At 49.3% G+C, this 16681-nt stretch overlaps 1 protein-coding gene across 9 annotated transcripts in view; it reads left to right on the top strand.

The window, feature by feature from the left end:
* The window catches only part of SVIL (supervillin), a 221238-nt gene extending 205173 nt beyond the window's left edge, over window positions 1–16065 (top strand). For all 9 annotated transcript variants that reach the window (XM_045290069.1, XM_045290068.1, XM_045290066.1 and 6 more), the window contains 8 exons: window positions 1919–2024; window positions 2710–2917; window positions 4496–4629; window positions 7070–7225; window positions 10292–10435; window positions 11850–11974; window positions 14875–15030; window positions 15123–16065. In XM_045290069.1, the coding sequence (XP_045146004.1) occupies window positions 1919–2024; window positions 2710–2917; window positions 4496–4629; window positions 7070–7225; window positions 10292–10435; window positions 11850–11974; window positions 14875–15030; window positions 15123–15209 (1116 nt within the window). In that variant the 3' untranslated portion in view covers window positions 15210–16065. The remainder of the gene's footprint in view (window positions 1–1918; window positions 2025–2709; window positions 2918–4495; window positions 4630–7069; window positions 7226–10291; window positions 10436–11849; window positions 11975–14874; window positions 15031–15122) is intronic.
* Window positions 16066–16681: the final 616 nt, after the last annotated feature.

Here is a 16681-nt window from a genome sequence, read left to right as displayed (position 1 = left end):
CAGCCCTGTGCCAGGCCATCCGGTTCAGGCGTCCTCTTTTCCACCGGCCCTCTGCTTTACCAAGCATGCCGCTCTCCAGGGGCTCATCCTGCCTGATAACAAAGTAATAAGCCAGGCTCAGTTTCGCCATCCTTGTTTCAAAGAACATTCTTCTGGCGGTCTTTGGTCTATTCAATATGCTTTGACACCGTAATTATTGGCAAGTTAACTCATGGTGAGAAATGCTTCCTACCCGTTGCACATCACCAAGCCTAAAACCGAACTCACTGCCATCAAGGCAATGCCAACTCTTAATGAAAGATCCTATAGAACAGGGTAGAACTTCCCGTGAGTTTTCGAGACTCTAACTCTTTACGGGAGTCAAGACCGTTTCTTTGTCTCTGAGTGGCTAGTGGTTTCGAACTGCTGCCCTTGCATTTAGCAGCCCAAAGCATAACCACCAGGGCTCCTGTGAAAGATTATGTACCGGCCCCTGGGAAAAAAATATGTAAATCCTAATTTTATGCCTATAGTTAGAATCTCATTTTAGAATCCGATGTCTTTGTTGTGTAAACAAGGCAGGAATAGTACGGGGCATGTCTGGAGTCAATCTCTTCCGAGATACAGTGGAGACAAGATGAACAGAGCAGCCATGCTGCGCTGGGACGAGATGACTGTGCACACACATGCAGCACTCCAGGGAACCAGAAACTCAGGTGACGAGGGCCTTCCTCCAGAGCCCACAGAGAGAGGATGGCTTCGCCCTGGAGCAGGGGCTGGCAAACTTTTGAGACAGGAGAGCCGGTCCTGCCCCTCACAATAATTTAAAAATTATTTGGTAGTTTTACAAACAAATGAGATCCCCATTATCTGAATAATATCTTTAGTCTCAGTTGTCGCTCAGAGGCACAGGTGCGTACTGAAAGAGCCGCGTGTGGCTGCGAGCGGCAGTTTGCCGCAACCCCTATCCGAGAGCCATGGTCTAGGCTCGGGCCTCTGGCCTCCGAAACTGAGAGGAAATAAGTTTGTGGGTTAAAGCCATCCACTGTGGTGTTTCTGTGACTGCCACACCAGGAAACTAAGACACTGCCTTTTAATGCTCCCAGAGGGCCAGGTTCAACGAACGATTCCCTCTCTGAGGAAGGATGTGAGAGAGTTGAGTCAACTTGAACGTATTATATGTGGTACAGTTAGGACCTGGGGGAAGAGAGTGCTTTCACATGCACGGCAGAGGTTGTGTGTGTGCAGCACATCCATCTGTAAGTGGAGTATTGGCGTGACTGTGAGAAAAAAGGAGAAAAACACCTGAATCTCCACAACTGCCAAGTCAGCGAGTAGTCGTTCTCAGTGCTGAGAGATCTGCGTTGCTAGAAATGTGTTTAAATCCGTTTTGGCACAGCTGTAGGTTGGCGGTTTGAGCCCACCACTGCTCCACGGGAGAAGATGAGGCAGTCTGCTTTGGTAAAGATTTACAGCCTCAGAAGCCCCAGGGAGAAGTGCTACTCTAGAAAGTCGTTGTGAGTCACATTTGTGTGGTTGGTTATATCTTGAACAGCATTAAAATATCAAAATTGATTTTTTAAAGTAATGTAAGGAAACATTAGTGAAGAAAGCAACAAAACAGCAAATGTATGTGGGGTTTATACAAAAAATAGATAAGGAGGCTTCCAAAAATTCATGGAAAAATAGAAAGAAAGGATCCTGGGAACTTTCTCAGCCTTCTGAAGCCCTCTTGTCACTGAGGGGTGCTCTGAGAGCCGTTACCCCTGGGGTGCCTCAGTGGTTTTCCTCCCGTAACAGGATTCTTGTTGGTCTCACTTTGCTTTTCTTGGTATTTTTCAGATTTTCTATGAGAAGCACATATTATGTGTATGATTTTGAAAAACCATTAAATGTTATGTTACCCACCCCCACCTCCCACATGTGTTTAAATCTCCAGGTCCAGGTGCTTCAAGGGAAGGAGCCCCCCTGTTTCCTGCAGTGTTTCCAGGGAGGAATGGTGGTACACTCGGGGAGGCGGGAAGAAGAGGAAGAAAATGCGCAAAGTAAATCACCTTTACTGTTGGGATTCCATTGCTCTCGCGTGCGCTGTCTCTGTCTCTCTCCTGGAAGGTATTTTTATAGACAGGAGGTTTAAGACGGTCTCTCTTCATAAAGCCGTGGCTTTACCACCACAAGCCTCCGAATGTTTTCCTTATCACTCAGCTTTATGAGGAGTGTGTAAACCCCCGTGGAGTTCACTTCAGGAACTAATTTGGCAGGAACGAGGCTGGAAGATTATTTCATATTTAACGGAATTTCACCTCACTACGGCTCTGTCTGTTCTTTATAGTGGGAGTGGGAGAAGGCATGGATCTTATGTTAAAAATCGTCAGATTTTTTTATGGTCAGCATCCAACTGAAAAATCGCTTTGGAGCCTTTTTTAAAAAAAAAAATTCCTGTTACATCACTTAGCAAGGCATTTTACACGTTTCGTGGAAAAGAACCGTTTTTGTGCACCACCACCTTTTGGCAGGCGAACTGTGACAGGATTGGCCTTCTGGAGAAGCAGTTAGGCTGCGTGCTCAGCATGCTTCTGGGTGCAACAGGCGCAGCCCCCATGGCAGCCCAGCGTTCCTCTCCCGGAGTGTGATTGTACATGTGGTGGAGGGCAGGAGGCTAGAATGGCAGCCGTTCCAGGCTGTCTGCACGGGGGCAGCCTAACTCTGTGCTTCTGGTGCCCCCTGCAGGTGAGTGGAGGCTGTACTGTGTGCGAGGAGAAGTCCCTGTGGAAGGGAATTTGCTGGAAGTTGCATGTCACTGTAGTAGCCTGCGGTCTAGGACGTCTATGGTCGTGCTCAACGTCAATAAAGCCCTCATTTACCTGTGGCATGGATGCAAAGCACAGGCCCACACCAAGGAGGTTGGACGGACTGCAGCGAATAAAATCAAGGAGCAGTGAGTATTCTCGGTCCATAGCACACTCCCCAGCCACTGAGCCTGCCCAGCAGACCCCACTGAGAAGAGTCCCTGGCCTGGAGGCCTCACTGAGCTTCAGGATCATGCCTCCCCTCTCCAGCTGAGGGAAGGATGTCTGGGGAGTAGGCAGTTTGCAATAGAGAACACAAAGAGGCTGAGAGGACCCCCAGGGTCCCAGTCCCCTTGCGCTTGATGTCACTTCAAGAAATGTCAGAGACGTCTGACTTCCTGAGAGATCCAGCACCCCTCTCGGCTGAATCTTAGGGCTTCCCTCCCCCACTTTTTTAAAAGTGTACCTGCACAGAGGGCCAGGGCAAGGACCCCACAGGTGTTTCCATGTTTTCCTATGCAGGCATGATTCCACTTTTGAGCTATAAGCCCAGGGACCTGTAGTATTTAAAGAGAGCAAGCTTCCTCTATCTTTTAAGGGATTCAGGGTTATGTCTGAACAGTGGAATGCGAAAGAACATTTAGCTGAAGAAGAGTGTGTGGTCAGACCGTCAGACATCTGTTTCCGAGAGAACCACGGCACCGCTCTCTCCTGAAGGCAGCCCACTGGGCACTGGGGAATTCATCCCGGGGCCAAGGCCACCCTGCCCTGCAGACACCCACCCTTCAGAGGTCAGAGCTCAGCGTGCTAAGGCATGAAGTGAGGAACTTAGAGAAGAAGTCGCACCGATGCTAGGGGCAGTAAGATGAAGCCAAGGGCAAGCACAGCACTCAGTCAGGTGCACCACCCTGTCCTTGGCACCATTGCAGATGCGAGCGGCCAGTGCATCTGTGCACCCCCACACAGGGTGGGAGACTCACTCGGACAAGTCCCAGAGCCGGGTGCTCTGCGCTTTCTCACACCGGGGTCTGCACAGACCTTGGCGACGCCCTGACAGTAAAAATGCTTTGTTTCCTGGGAGCTCAGGGCACCACCAAAGTGCCACTCGTACAAGTCGTCTGGGAGCCAGAGTCGGGCGTCTGCGCCCACTGCTTCCCGACAGCTGCCAACCCAGTGCTGTGTCGACAGGACTGAGAGGAGAAGGGAGACTATGTGTCACCGGGGAGGGATGGTAAATGAAGCTCAGGGCGGTCCCCAGAGGCTCCAGGGATTTTTCACGAAGTCATGCATGCCTGTATTGAATGCTCATTGAGCACTCCTTTGTGCTCAGCACAGTTGTAAGCACTAGGGATTTCCAGTACACAAGCCCTGTCCTGTCCTGTCCTGTGGGCACCTGGATCTGAAAAGGAGGAGAAGCAGCATTATCTGTGGAAGTCCAGCACCTCCCCCATAGCTTCACCAGGGTGACCTATAGATTATATTTTCATCATTCGTTTATATATCATTATACACTCCTCCCTGAGGTCAAATCCCATTTCTGCCCCATTCCCGCCACACACACACACTCATAATCACTGGAGCATTTTCTTTTGTATCTGTTTGTCAGAATTGCTTTTTATCAGAAAGCCGAACAAGAGAAAGAGGTGGAGAGAGTGAGTCTTGAAGAGTGTGGAGCGATGACACTTTGAGGGCTTATTTAAAAAACAAGTGGGGTTTCTCTTCGACAGGTGTCCCCTGGAAGCAGGACTGCACAGTAGCAGTAAAGTGACCATACATGAGTGTGATGAGGGGTCGGAGCCGCTGGGATTCTGGGACGCGCTGGGACGGAGAGATAGGAAAGCCTATGACTGCATGCTGCAAGGTAACACGGTCCTTTCTTCATCTGATAAACCTCCCTTCACTACTCGAACCAGTGGGTATTTATTGAGCAAATCATTCTGGACGCTGAAACCACAGAAATGGATGTCAAGGTAGACTGCGAGTGAGAGTGGTCCTGCGGTGGTCAGGAGCAGGGAGGGTTACCAACTGAGGAAGTTAAGAAACAACGGGGAAATAAAGAACAATCACTGGAGGGACCTCTGGGTAAAGAGTATGACTTTTAAGTGGGCTACACAGCTGCAGTACTAACTGGAAAGGGGGTGGTTCAGACCCCCCAGGCGCTCCTCGAGTAAAGAGTTCGTCTCAGAAACCCAATCTCAGGTCCCTGTGCGTCAGAAGGGACCCAGAGCAGTGGGTTTGGTCTAGGTTTATGTTTCTGTGTGCCCTCTGTACTAAACTGTCCAGACGGGATGGTCGGGGTACAAAATCTGCCGGGGCTAGGGATCAAGGGAAATTTAGCCTTGGGTAGGGGAGCAAGATCCTGTGCTACCTGCCCAGCGTGATGCTGAACATGGTGTCGGCCCTTTGGCAATCTACGTTGTCAGCTAGAGATGAAAAGAGATGGCCCCTGGGTGGACGGAGAGTAAAGCTGTCCCCTGAGGACACACGTTGGTGTACACAGCACTGGCTGCCCAACACCCTGCGTCTACTTCATGGGGTTCTGATGCTTGTGTTCTAGGCCTTCTCCACTCCCCAAATAAATCAATACCATTTTCCTTCAGAATATGTATCTGGCGCTTAGCCTTTGGGCTGCTAGCTGCAGGCTTGGCGGTTTGAACCCCCCAACTGCTCTGAGGGAGAAAGATGAGGCTGTCTATTCCCATACAGAGTTACTGTCTTGGAAGCCCTGTGGCAAGAATCCATTCCGGGGCAGCGGGTTTGGTTGGGTTCATTTGTTGAGCATCTCACTCTTCTCTCTCCCAGGACTAGTTGAATGTGGGCATCAAGGTAACAGTCATGTCCTCCCCCCACCCCCTCGAAAACCTTCTTGTTGTTCAGATACACTGTCTCGAAGTGGCTCCTTTTGAGAGTGAAGCCTACGCACAGGGTCTTCTTGACGACGATGTTTACAGAGGCAAACTGCCAGGCCTCTCTCCAGCAGAGTTGCTGGGTGGGTTCCAACTGCCAGCCTTTCAGCTGGCACGTAACCATTGTGCCACCAAAAACTCACTGCCACCAAGTCACTTCTGACTTCAAAGGCCCTTATAGGACAAGGTAGAATTGCCCATATGGATTTCTGAGACTTAAGACTCAATGGGAGTAGGAAGATTCGTCTTTCATCCAGGTAGCAACTGGGGGTTTTGAACTGCTGACCTTGCAGTTCCCAGTTCAAAGTGTAACCACTACACCATCAGAGCCATCAGACAATGCTAAAAACACCTTATTTAGATATGAACTCAACTAACACTTTTTGTAGTTCTTAAAGGCTGATTTTACTAAGGTGATTTAAAAGGGCTTCTCACCCTCCACACTCAGCCAACTCCTACCAATTGTTGGACTCATTATTGTTTCACATTTGACGCTCGTTCTTCGGTCCATCTGGAACTTAAATTTTTTTAAATTGTTTATTGGTTTTTTTTCTAATCATTTTATTAGGGGCTCATACAACTCTTATCACAATCCATACATACATCAATTGTGTAAAGCACATTTGTACATTCACTGCCCTCGTCGTTCTCAAGACATTTGCTCTCCACTTAAGCCCCTGGCATCAGGTCCTCATTTTTCCCCTCCCTCCCCTTGAACTCTTGATAATTTATAAATTTTTATTTTGTCATATCTTGCCCTGTCTGACGTCTCCCTTCGCCCATTTTTCTGTTCTCCATCCCCCAGGGAGGAGGTCACATATAGTTCCTTGTAACCGGTTCCCTCTTTCCTACCCACTCTCCCTCTACCCTCCCAGTATCGCCACTCACACCACTGGTCCTGTAGGGATCATCCGCCCTGGATTCCCTGTATTTCCAGTTCCTATCTGTACCAGTGTACATCCTCTGGTCTAGCCAGACTAGCAAGGTAGAATCCGAATCATGATAGTGGGAGCGGGGAGGTAATATTTAGGAACTAGAGGAAAGTTGTATTTTTCATCGTTGCTACATCGCACCCTGGCTGGCTCGTCTCCTCCCCAGACCCCTCTGCAAGGGTATCTCCAGTGGCCTACTAATGGGCTTTGGGTCTCTACCCCGCATTCCCACCATCATTCACTATGGTAAGATTTTTTGTTCTGATGATGCCTTATACCTGATCCCTTTGACACCTCGTGCTTCTTCCATGTGGGCTTTGTTGCTTCTGAGCTTGATGGCCACTTGATTACCTTCAAGCCTTTAAGACCATAGACGCTATTCTTTTTGATAGCCGGGCACCAATGTGGAACTTAAATGGATCAATGCACATTTTGTTTCGCTTTGTTCTCTTTTCTTGCAAAGATCCTGGAAACTTCAACTTCACGCCCCGCCTGTTCATCCTCAGCAGTTCTTCTGGAGATTTCTCTGCCACTGAATTCATGTATCCTGCCCGAGACCCCGCTGTGATCAACTCTATGCCCTTCCTGCAGGAAGACCTGTACAGTGCGCCACAGCCAGGTATGGCAGCTCCCCAAACCTCTCTCACTCCACTGTGCCCTTCTTCAAGTGCTTTCCGTCTTTCAGGGACTCAGCCAAATCTCTTTCATACATTATGCCATCTTCATACCTACAGCAAAAGGCAGGTGCGATCACCCCCTGTAGACTGTAGTGCAACACACTGAGGCTCAGTTACTTGTTTGTCAGTGAAGAACAGGCTGATTCGGACACAAACTGTTTCGTGTCATTGATTGCCATCTTCACAGTGTACTATCTCGTATCCTACTTCCTCCCTGGGCTTCCTGTTTCTGTAAGCTTGAAGCCGACTAGGTAAAAGGCAACAATGGCGGGCCTGCCGTCTGTTATTCTCCAGACTTGCCTTCTGTCTTGTTGCTTCAAGGGGCAAGTCCCGGTGGACTGCCTCTGCTCCAACCATATTTACATCCTTGACCAAAAAGGAGGAGGTGCAAACGGCAGCAAGAGCTGTGTTGCTCCCTTTAGTAGAGCAAAAGCTTACCCAAAAGCCCCCAGCAGACATCTGCTTACACACCATTGGCTAGAGCTGTCACCTGACCACCCCAGTTGCAAAGCAGCCTGGGAAAGCAAGTGGTTAGCTTGTCACACCACTGTAATGTGAGTGACAAAGGGAGAGTCTTAGAATGTGATGGCAAGTCAGAAAGCATTGCTACAGGTTCCGGTTCACACATGCAATGGTTTGCTCCGAAGAAAACCTTTCTCAACAGACCTCTGCAATCAGGGGACAGCTGTAGGCATGTTCTCCCAGTAGCACATCTGTTTGGTTTGATTGAGGTGCCCTTTTCAAAAAGAGTATCTTTTGTGCCATAAGGATGAGGAACTCTTTGAGATCAGGGCTAGTATCCGTTTTTTTTAACAAAACTCAAGTGGATGTATTTCCAAGCTTTGCAACACATTTCCAGGACGGCTGTCCAAAGAAAACAACAGGTGGACCAAGGGTTCTAAGGAAAGTCGGGAAGACCTCAGAGATGAATTCCAGGCAGAGAGGACAGATCAAAGGCACCCGTGTTTCAGAGCGATCATGGGGCTTACTCGGAAAAAAACTTAAGCAAATTAAGAAAAAGGCCAAAAAAGCTTCACCGTGGAATGTTTTCCCACCACAAAAATGCCTTTGCTCATTCTTGGTGGGTGACAGGGGCTGTCCTGTAAGAATTTCCTTGGGAAACATTACCCTTCCACCCTCTTAGCCCAGCCCCAGCCCCCAACTCCAAGAACATTTCAAAGGAGCCTATGGGAGTCCTTCGAGGATGGCAAACGTGCCATTCTGCAGTAGAAACTGAGCCCACAGGATTCTTGGGAAAGCACAGGGACCTCAGTGGAGGCTATGTTGAGAAACAGCCTAGCTTCACATTTTGGTATTTTTGTTTGGGGTTTTATCATTTTGTAGCAATGCCTTCTGACTTACGCTCAGAGCTGCTGGGCTCACTAAAGAATGCTGTCATCTGAAGACTCTAGAGCAAGGCCAAGACTTCAGCTGTCCGTGTCTTCTGATTACAAGATCAAAATGGGTCCCCCAAGACCACGGCCTCCAGACAGAAGTCTCTGTGCTCCCATTTGACTGGAAAGTCATAGGAGACCAGGCTATCTAGACATTCCAAGCCCTCCCCAGTCACGAATGAGATCCGTGATCTCTGCTTTGTTCCCTCAAACATTGGGAGCACTTGGAGCTGTAGCAACACACTTCCCCTTTCACCCACAGCGCAGGTCACCGCCTTCTGGTACAGACCTCTGTGGAGAATATTAGCAAGTGCCTTAAAAAGGCAGATGTCACCACCCTCATCAGCCAATGCTTCAGGGTGGGTTACTGACCACCACTGGGCTTTGAAAAGATGTGGTTTTCACAGAATCCTGAAGGCAGGGTAGGAAAGGACTCTTGGGGAAAGGATCAGGTTGACCCTTCAAGGAGAACCAGTGAGGCAGAAGAGACAAAACCATCTTGATGCTTGAAGTCCATTTCTCTCTAGAAAGAATCATGGCCCTGAATCCTGGGCTCAGCAGCCATAGCAAGGGGCAAGAGCCAGGTTGGCCCACAGGGCCCACTTGGTGCACTTCCCGGTTTTAAATGTGCTCAGAGGTAAAACTTGCTGTGCCCACTCAGTCACAGTCCTGGCCATACCAGAGAGAGGGGCATGGCTTGCCAACAGGGGGGCTAGAGTAAAAGGAAGAGAAATGTCAGGAGAGGAGCAGGGAAGGGAAGAAATCCAATCATGTATTATTGCTCCCTGAAATCTTCCTCAAAGTGGGACAAGACAATAAATCTCATGGCTGTTTCAACTATTTTGTTTTATCTCAAAAAGTCAGATTTGTAGTGTCTTCGTTTGCTTGGGCGGCTGTAATATCACAAACGAGTGGCTTCACATAGCAAGAATTTATCTCAGCTTGGAACCTACAAGTCCAAATCCAGGCACCTGGGATAGGCGCGAGGGTTCGTGGCATCCCTCAGCTGGTAGGCAGTTCCTCTCGCCCTCTCATCTGCTCTCTTTATGAGACACCACTCAGAAATGATTATGTTTAGGACCCATCCTGCTCCCCCTCATGCCCTCATTAGCATAGCAAAAGAAAAGCCTTACTCCCAACAGGAATTACATGCTTACTGATCCAGACATGGGGATCTTGCCACGCCTTTCTCCCCTACCCCCCACCCCTGCACTCATCAGCATGGAGCTGATTCTGACTCAAGCTACCCCATACAGGGCTTCTTGGGCCGCCTCATCTTCCTCCCACCAAAACATTGGCGCAGATCAATCCACAGGAAATTCCCAGCTTTTTCATCCTGCCAGACACCCAAATGTGTGTGGGCTCTGGCACAGGTGAAGATGCAAGGAATCCATCTGAATTGTTGACGTGTCACCGTTTTCCTATCACCGAGTATGGGGTAACAGATTCTCTTCTTGAAAAGCTGTTTAGTAATAATGATGACCTGAGTCCATCACCAAAGGGCCTTTCCCTGCGGCCGCCTCAGTCGAATGGGTGGGGGAGGAGGGGGGCACCGGGACCTGCGGCTGCCCTGCTGGAGCTGTGACCGTCTGGTCCCGCCCTGTGACCCCGCAGCACTCTTCCTCGTTGACAATCATCACGAGGTGTACCTCTGGCAAGGCTGGTGGCCCGTGGAGAACAAGATCACTGGCTCGGCCCGCATTCGCTGGGCCTCGGACCGGAAGAGCGCCATGGAGACGGTGCTCCAGTACTGCAAAGGTGAGGCCCCTCGGCGACCGCTGCACGGGTACCGGAAGTGGGTTGGGTCAGAGGGCAGCTAGGACGCTGTGTGGACCGGAAGTTCGCCTGCGTCACATCAGGACCTCGAGTTGAGCCGGAAGTGGGCTGAGGGCATGGTCCAGGCCCCTGAATGAACCGGAAGTGGGCTGGGGCACACTGAAGAGCCAGGACCAGCCCGGAAGGAGCTAGTGGGGGGCTGGGGGAAGCATCCACTGTGCGCCAGCTCCCATCATCGATAATTCGTTTTCTCTCTCTTATATGATGAGGCCATCTCACTTGTTGCCCTCAAAGCTGAAAGCAGCCTGAACCGATTCGCACCCTTGGGCGCTCAGGATTTAGGGGATTGGGTGACATGTAGGCCTCCACATGCCACGCTCTCAGAGGAACCGAGCCCTCCGGAGTTGTTGAAAAGCCAATGGTAACCTTTCTATCATTGGTTAATATTTTTAGCGTTCCTTCCAAAGAGAGACGGACCCTGATAATTCCCAGCGTTCTTGCAGCGCCATCCCCTAGAAATTGGTGGTCTTTTCAAGAAAATGAAGGTGCCAGCCATTCGTTTTTTACCAGACTGTTTAGTGAGGTTTCAGCACTGAGCTTAACCTGCTTGTAGGTAATCCCGAGTGTGGCTCGGGGTAAATGTTAACTGTCAGAAGCGGTAACCCTGAGCCACACTCGGGATTACACTGAAGTGCCCAATCGATTCTCTTCTTGAAAAGCTCTTTAGTAAGAAGTAACTGATTAAAGTTTCCACCAGATGTTTCTGCTAACGCAGACTTCTAAACTGCTTGAACGGGGAATATGCCAGCGGGGAGACCCACCTAGACACCGGGAGGTGGCTCCCCCCTTGCAGGGTCCAGCATCTGGTGAGATGCAGACAGTACAGGCTGGCTGTGAGTCCCTGCCCCTGGTTAATGTGCTTAACTGCTAACCCAAAGTCTGGAGGTTTGACGACACCGAGTTGCCATGGTGGTTGACTTCTTAGAAATCGGCCATTGGAGACCCTAGTGTCACTGGCCGCCAACCAACAGGTCGGCAATTCAAACCCATTGGGCCCACCTCAGAATAAAACAGACCAGTTCCCATAAAGATGACTGCCCTCTGGTCCCTATGAGTCAGACCCACCTAGGAAGCGCAATTCTTCTCTGACACATATTGGGGCGGGGGCGGGGTGGAAAGGCTGCAGAATTGATGGCAGCTAGGCTTTCTGTTAGAGTAATGACAGTGATATGTGTCAAGTAATTCAATGAGAGAATGTGCTGGAAATCAGTTTTGTTATGAGAGACTTAGACGTGACTTAAAGCACCTGATGAGATTTCAAGCAAAACGAGAGAGGCAGGCAGAGTTGCTGGGCCCACCCGAGATCTCCTCACCTTGCCATTCTGTGTCACCACAGGAAAAAACATCAAGAAGCCACCCCCCAAGTCATACCTGATCCACGCTGGTCTGGAACCCCTGACGTTCACCAATATGTTTCCTAGCTGGGAGCACCGGGAGGATATTGCCGAGATCACAGAAACGGTGAGCACACCTGCCTGTCCCGAAGACCTCGTTCCACCCTGGGGATGCCAAAAGATCGTGCTCCCATGAGGAGGGACTGCTGCAGGCCTGTTTTCCCACACCGCCACCCATTGCTGCATGGTTCTGTCCACAGTACATTTGCGGTCAACACAACTTACTGCCACAGCCTCTTCCAACTGAAGTTCAAGGGCATAACTGGCCATCATGTTATTGTCACCCTATACATAACGGGGAGGGGGGGCGTGTCAGCTGTGGACACTGTCAGGATCCCTGGTGACACAGTGGTTAAGTGCTCAGCTGCTAACCAGAAGGTTGGATGTTCAAACCTATCAGCAGCTCTGTGGGTGGAAGATGAGGCTGTCTGCTTCTGTAAAGATTTTGGCCTTGGGAAAACCCTGGGGCAATACTCCCCTGCCCTTCTGAGTTGCTCTGAGTCAGAATCGATCTAACTACCAGCTGGAGGGAGAGGGGCTCTCTGAGTTCTGCTGCATGTCTCCTCCACAAACATGACATTCAGTGAGTGCTCGTGCTGCCCCCAGCACTGCGCCAAGCACTTCCTGTTCATGATTACATTTTTTTTTAATTGCAAAAGTTTATTTAACAAGAAAATTGAACATGGAAAATGTACTAGCCTTTTTTTTTTTACACTGTAGTAAAACAGGTCCTTTGGAGAGGGGTCACGTGGAAGCTACTGGTGTCTCTGTTGAACATAGCTGCTACTTATACTCACTCCAAGGCTTCCAACATGTTCTGTGGTGATCTCCACACATTCATCTATCACAAGATTCAAAAAGGGATCAAATCCCCAAAGTATCCCTTGGGCATGATTGCCGCTGTGTAATTTCACAACGGTCACTTCTTGTCCATAAACATTTTCAACTCGAACAGAGGAGCTTTGCTCGCTGTGCCTTCTCTGAAGGTTCAGCACTGGCTGCCCTGAAACACCACTTTCCGGTCATCTTCCTGCCTCACTCTCAAGCGTTGTCTTAACGTCCCCGAATGACCAGTACCGAGGGCCAGAAACACGAAACACCTTGCCCAGAGTCTCGGTAATGGAAGAGCCAGGGTTCAAACTCAGGACTCTCACTGTAGTGCCAGGTCCCCGGTCCCCCCCATCACCTGTTGACCTTGAAGGCAAGTCATTCAGTCCCCCACCCAAAGGGAGGCTGGCTCGTCTGGACTCTCCAGTTTACTGCAGGATGATAATGCCCCCAGAATAACCTAGTCCCAACTATAAGCACACAGCAATTTTAAAATCTCCTTGATCCAGCCCCCAGGTTAGTCTTGGTATTATATTGCTAAACACCCCTCCCCCCGAAAAAAAGGCAGAGGGGGAGAAATAAAACCAATGCTCATTGAGTCAGTTCCATGTGGAACTGCTCCTTCGGGGCTCTGAGACAATCCAGTTTTATAGGACTGACGGCCTCATCTCTGTCGTGCAGTGCAGCTGCTAAGTTTGAACCACTGACGTTGGGGGTTAGCAGCCCAAAATGGAACACACAGTGCCATCAGAGCTACTTTGGCAGATTGCTGTGAGGTTGTTAGGCTCCGTGGAGTCGGCTCCCACTCACGTCAACCCTGTGCACAGCAGAAACGCCACTCCGTCTGTCCCACTGCTATAGCGACTGTGTGAATCCACCTTGTCCAACATCCTCTTGTTTGCCACTAGCCTGTTACTTCACCGAGCGTACTGTCCTTCTCTTACGCTGCCACCTACCTACCTGGTTAGCAGCTGAGCACTTGACCTGCGCCACCAGGGCTCCTTATAGAGCCCATAGGAACGCCAAATTATCGGCAAAGAATACAGTGCAAGGTTGGCCAGACACACCCTTGAACTTAGACTGGATGGGGCAGTGACACTCCCCTTTGGGGCACAGTAGAACTGCTTTCTAAATTCCTCAAAGCTGTAAATCCCTCCTGGAGCAGACAGCCTCATCTTCCTCCCACCCCCACCCCCATCAAGTCAATTCCGATTCGTAGTGACCCCGTAGCACAGGGTAGAACTGCCCCTGTGGGTCCCCAAGACTGGAACACTTTGCAGGAGTAGAAAGCGCCGTCTTTCTCCCAGGAGCGGCTGGTGGTTTGAAACTGCAGTCATTACAGTTAGCAGCCTTTGAGGACTAACCATAAGGTCAGCCGCTGGGGGGGGGGGATTGAACCCTGGAAATGCCTGACCGGTGGCTGTGAGTCAGAGTCTGCCTGAGGGCAATGGGAATCCTTAGGGAAGCTGCTGCCGCAGTCACACTGGCCTCCGGGGTGGGGACCCCATGCACAGCTCAGCAAAGCCTGAGCTGGGCCCCTGACTGACTGCAGAGCAGACCATTGTGATCAGTGGCGTTTGCACAAGTCAGTCACCAGGACTTGCTTCCTAGTCTGTCTCATTCTAGAAGTCCTGCTGAAACCTAGGCAGCCGCTCGGAACAAGTCTTAGCATTTGGACATTTCTGGTGTTTAGATACCAGATTCGCATGTGGTATTCTCTAAACTCTTTCTGGCAGCCCCAGGAGCCGGAATTTTCTCACACTTGGTGGTAGCAAAAGTAAGCATTTAAAATAGGCACCTGAGGGGCTCAGGGAAACTCCTTTGATCTAAGAAACAAAGGCTTAGTCCCTGCCCCTGGAGGCTGCTCTGTGGACTGATGCCAATACAGTGTGCTCACCTGTAGTTCAGAGGCAGAATTCCCGCCTTAGATTCCCAGTCAGTGTACCCTATGCACGGCCAGGAGTGGGGCTATGAGGCTGAACTGTTTGCTAGATTAGGAAGCAAGCCGTGCCAGCTGACTTCGGAAACCAGTCAGTGAAAACCCTGCAGCTCACAGCCTGTGTCCACGCATGGGGATTCCCCAAGCCCTTGCTGAAACCTGTTCCGACATGGGACTTGAGTTCTCGCTGCTCTTCCTAGGACACAGAAGTTTCCAACCAGATCACGCTGGTGGAAGACGTCTTAGCCAAGCTGTGTAAGACCATTTACCCGCTGGCCGATCTCTTAGCCAGGCCACTGCCTGAGGGAGTGGACCCTCTAAAGCTTGAAATTTACCTGACGGATGAAGACTTTGAGGTAGGTGCTTCTGTAGGTGGGGGATCAATTAGCTGGCTCAGCCCAAGGGTCCCCTTCACTCACCTGCTGGCCACGTGCTTCCAATTCCTCAGTTTGCACTAGACATGACACGAGACGAGTACAGCACACTGCCTTCCTGGAAGCAGGTGAACCTGAAGAAAGCCAAGGGGCTGTTCTGAGCGCCACTGCTGCCGCAGAGAACTCACTGTGGAGGAACCGCCTCTGTCACTTTCAGTTGGACCAGGAAATCGGAGACTTGGTGGGTGGGTTTTTTTGTCTCTTTGTTTTTGCTTTCTCAGACTGATATTTCAAATATATATATATATTTTTTTTAATCTGAGTTTTCAAAACCCGATGTGATCAGCGTTCTGCTTGTCCCAGAGTTGTGCATTTTGTAAATGTTGGAGAGAATTTGTCAGGAAACGGTCGGTCCGGTTCTGCAAGTATGGATACAACCCGAGTCCTTGAGGGGCGGCGCCTCCGCTGCTGCTGCCACTTGTCCAGTTGCTTCACCTAGCCTGTGCCTCTTCCCTTTCGAAGCAGTCCTTCTACATCAAGTGTTATTTTGATAGTTTGTGGATTCTAAAATATATATATATTTATATAAACACCATATAAATCAAGTCTGTATTTAACAAAGCAATATGTACTCATTCACTTTGAAGATCTTTTCTTGGTGTCAAATTTTCTGGAGAGGTAGATGGAGTTGCTTCTGTTGAGTTAGCTCTGCCACTAGTATGTGTCCTCACCCACACATTCGGAAGCGCTTCCTCCAGCATTCGGGATGACTTGTTCTGAGTACTGCTTCCGGTGCTAAAATGAACAAAGAATTTGTACTTAATGACATAGATCCAGAAGAATCTATGTGACTCAACCTATCTACCTTAATAACACCCCCAAAAATGTATAGTGCCTTGTTTTTAATGTACAGTTTATATACAGAGAAGTTTGGTCTGCCTTTTTGACGACGGTTTGGAACACGAGCTATCATTTTACTCTAAAGCAAGAGAAATAAAGACATCTCAATTTCTAAGACCCGTTGTAAACCAGTAGACCTGTCGTTTGTTTTATTGAGCTCCAAAATTTAAAAAAATTTCAAAATAAACACAACGATTAATTGATTGGTTCACATTGAATTCCAAGCATATTCCTTTCTGAGGGAAAACAAAGTTGGGGTTTTTTTGGTAAAAGTTAACCTAGAACCAGTATTTCACCATTAAATATTAACTGTTGTGATTTTGGATTTCATGCCCAGCAAGGTTTTAAACAGGCAGTAAAATGAACTCTACAGATATTGGCCCATCAACATAGTTCCAGGTCCTGTATTAAATACTTAGTCTTTAGTTATCCAACATTGATGCAATCTTATATATATAATACACATGTATATATATGGCATGAAACAAATTTCCTCCCAATTCTGAACTTTCAGGTCCAGATCAGGACCTCTCCATATTGATTCCTTCTGTGGACCTCTCTCCTAGTTTCTGGTTAGCACAATGCCTAAACCACAGCGCCACCAGGGCTCCTTACAACTATCATGTGCACTTCTCAAATCCAGGATCGCAGTGCCCTTTTTGCCCTTCTCCTCCTAAGTGAGCACACCAAGCACTTTGTTGGCGCGGTGGTGGTCTTAGGCGGCATCAAGGCA

The sequence above is a fragment of the Echinops telfairi genome, unplaced genomic scaffold (assembly GCF_000313985.2).
Source record: "Echinops telfairi isolate 266 unplaced genomic scaffold, ASM31398v2 ScPeMD7_31;HRSCAF=116, whole genome shotgun sequence".
Taxonomy (NCBI): Eukaryota; Metazoa; Chordata; class Mammalia; order Afrosoricida; family Tenrecidae; genus Echinops; species Echinops telfairi.
This window is presented reverse-complemented; position numbering and strand designations above follow the sequence as displayed.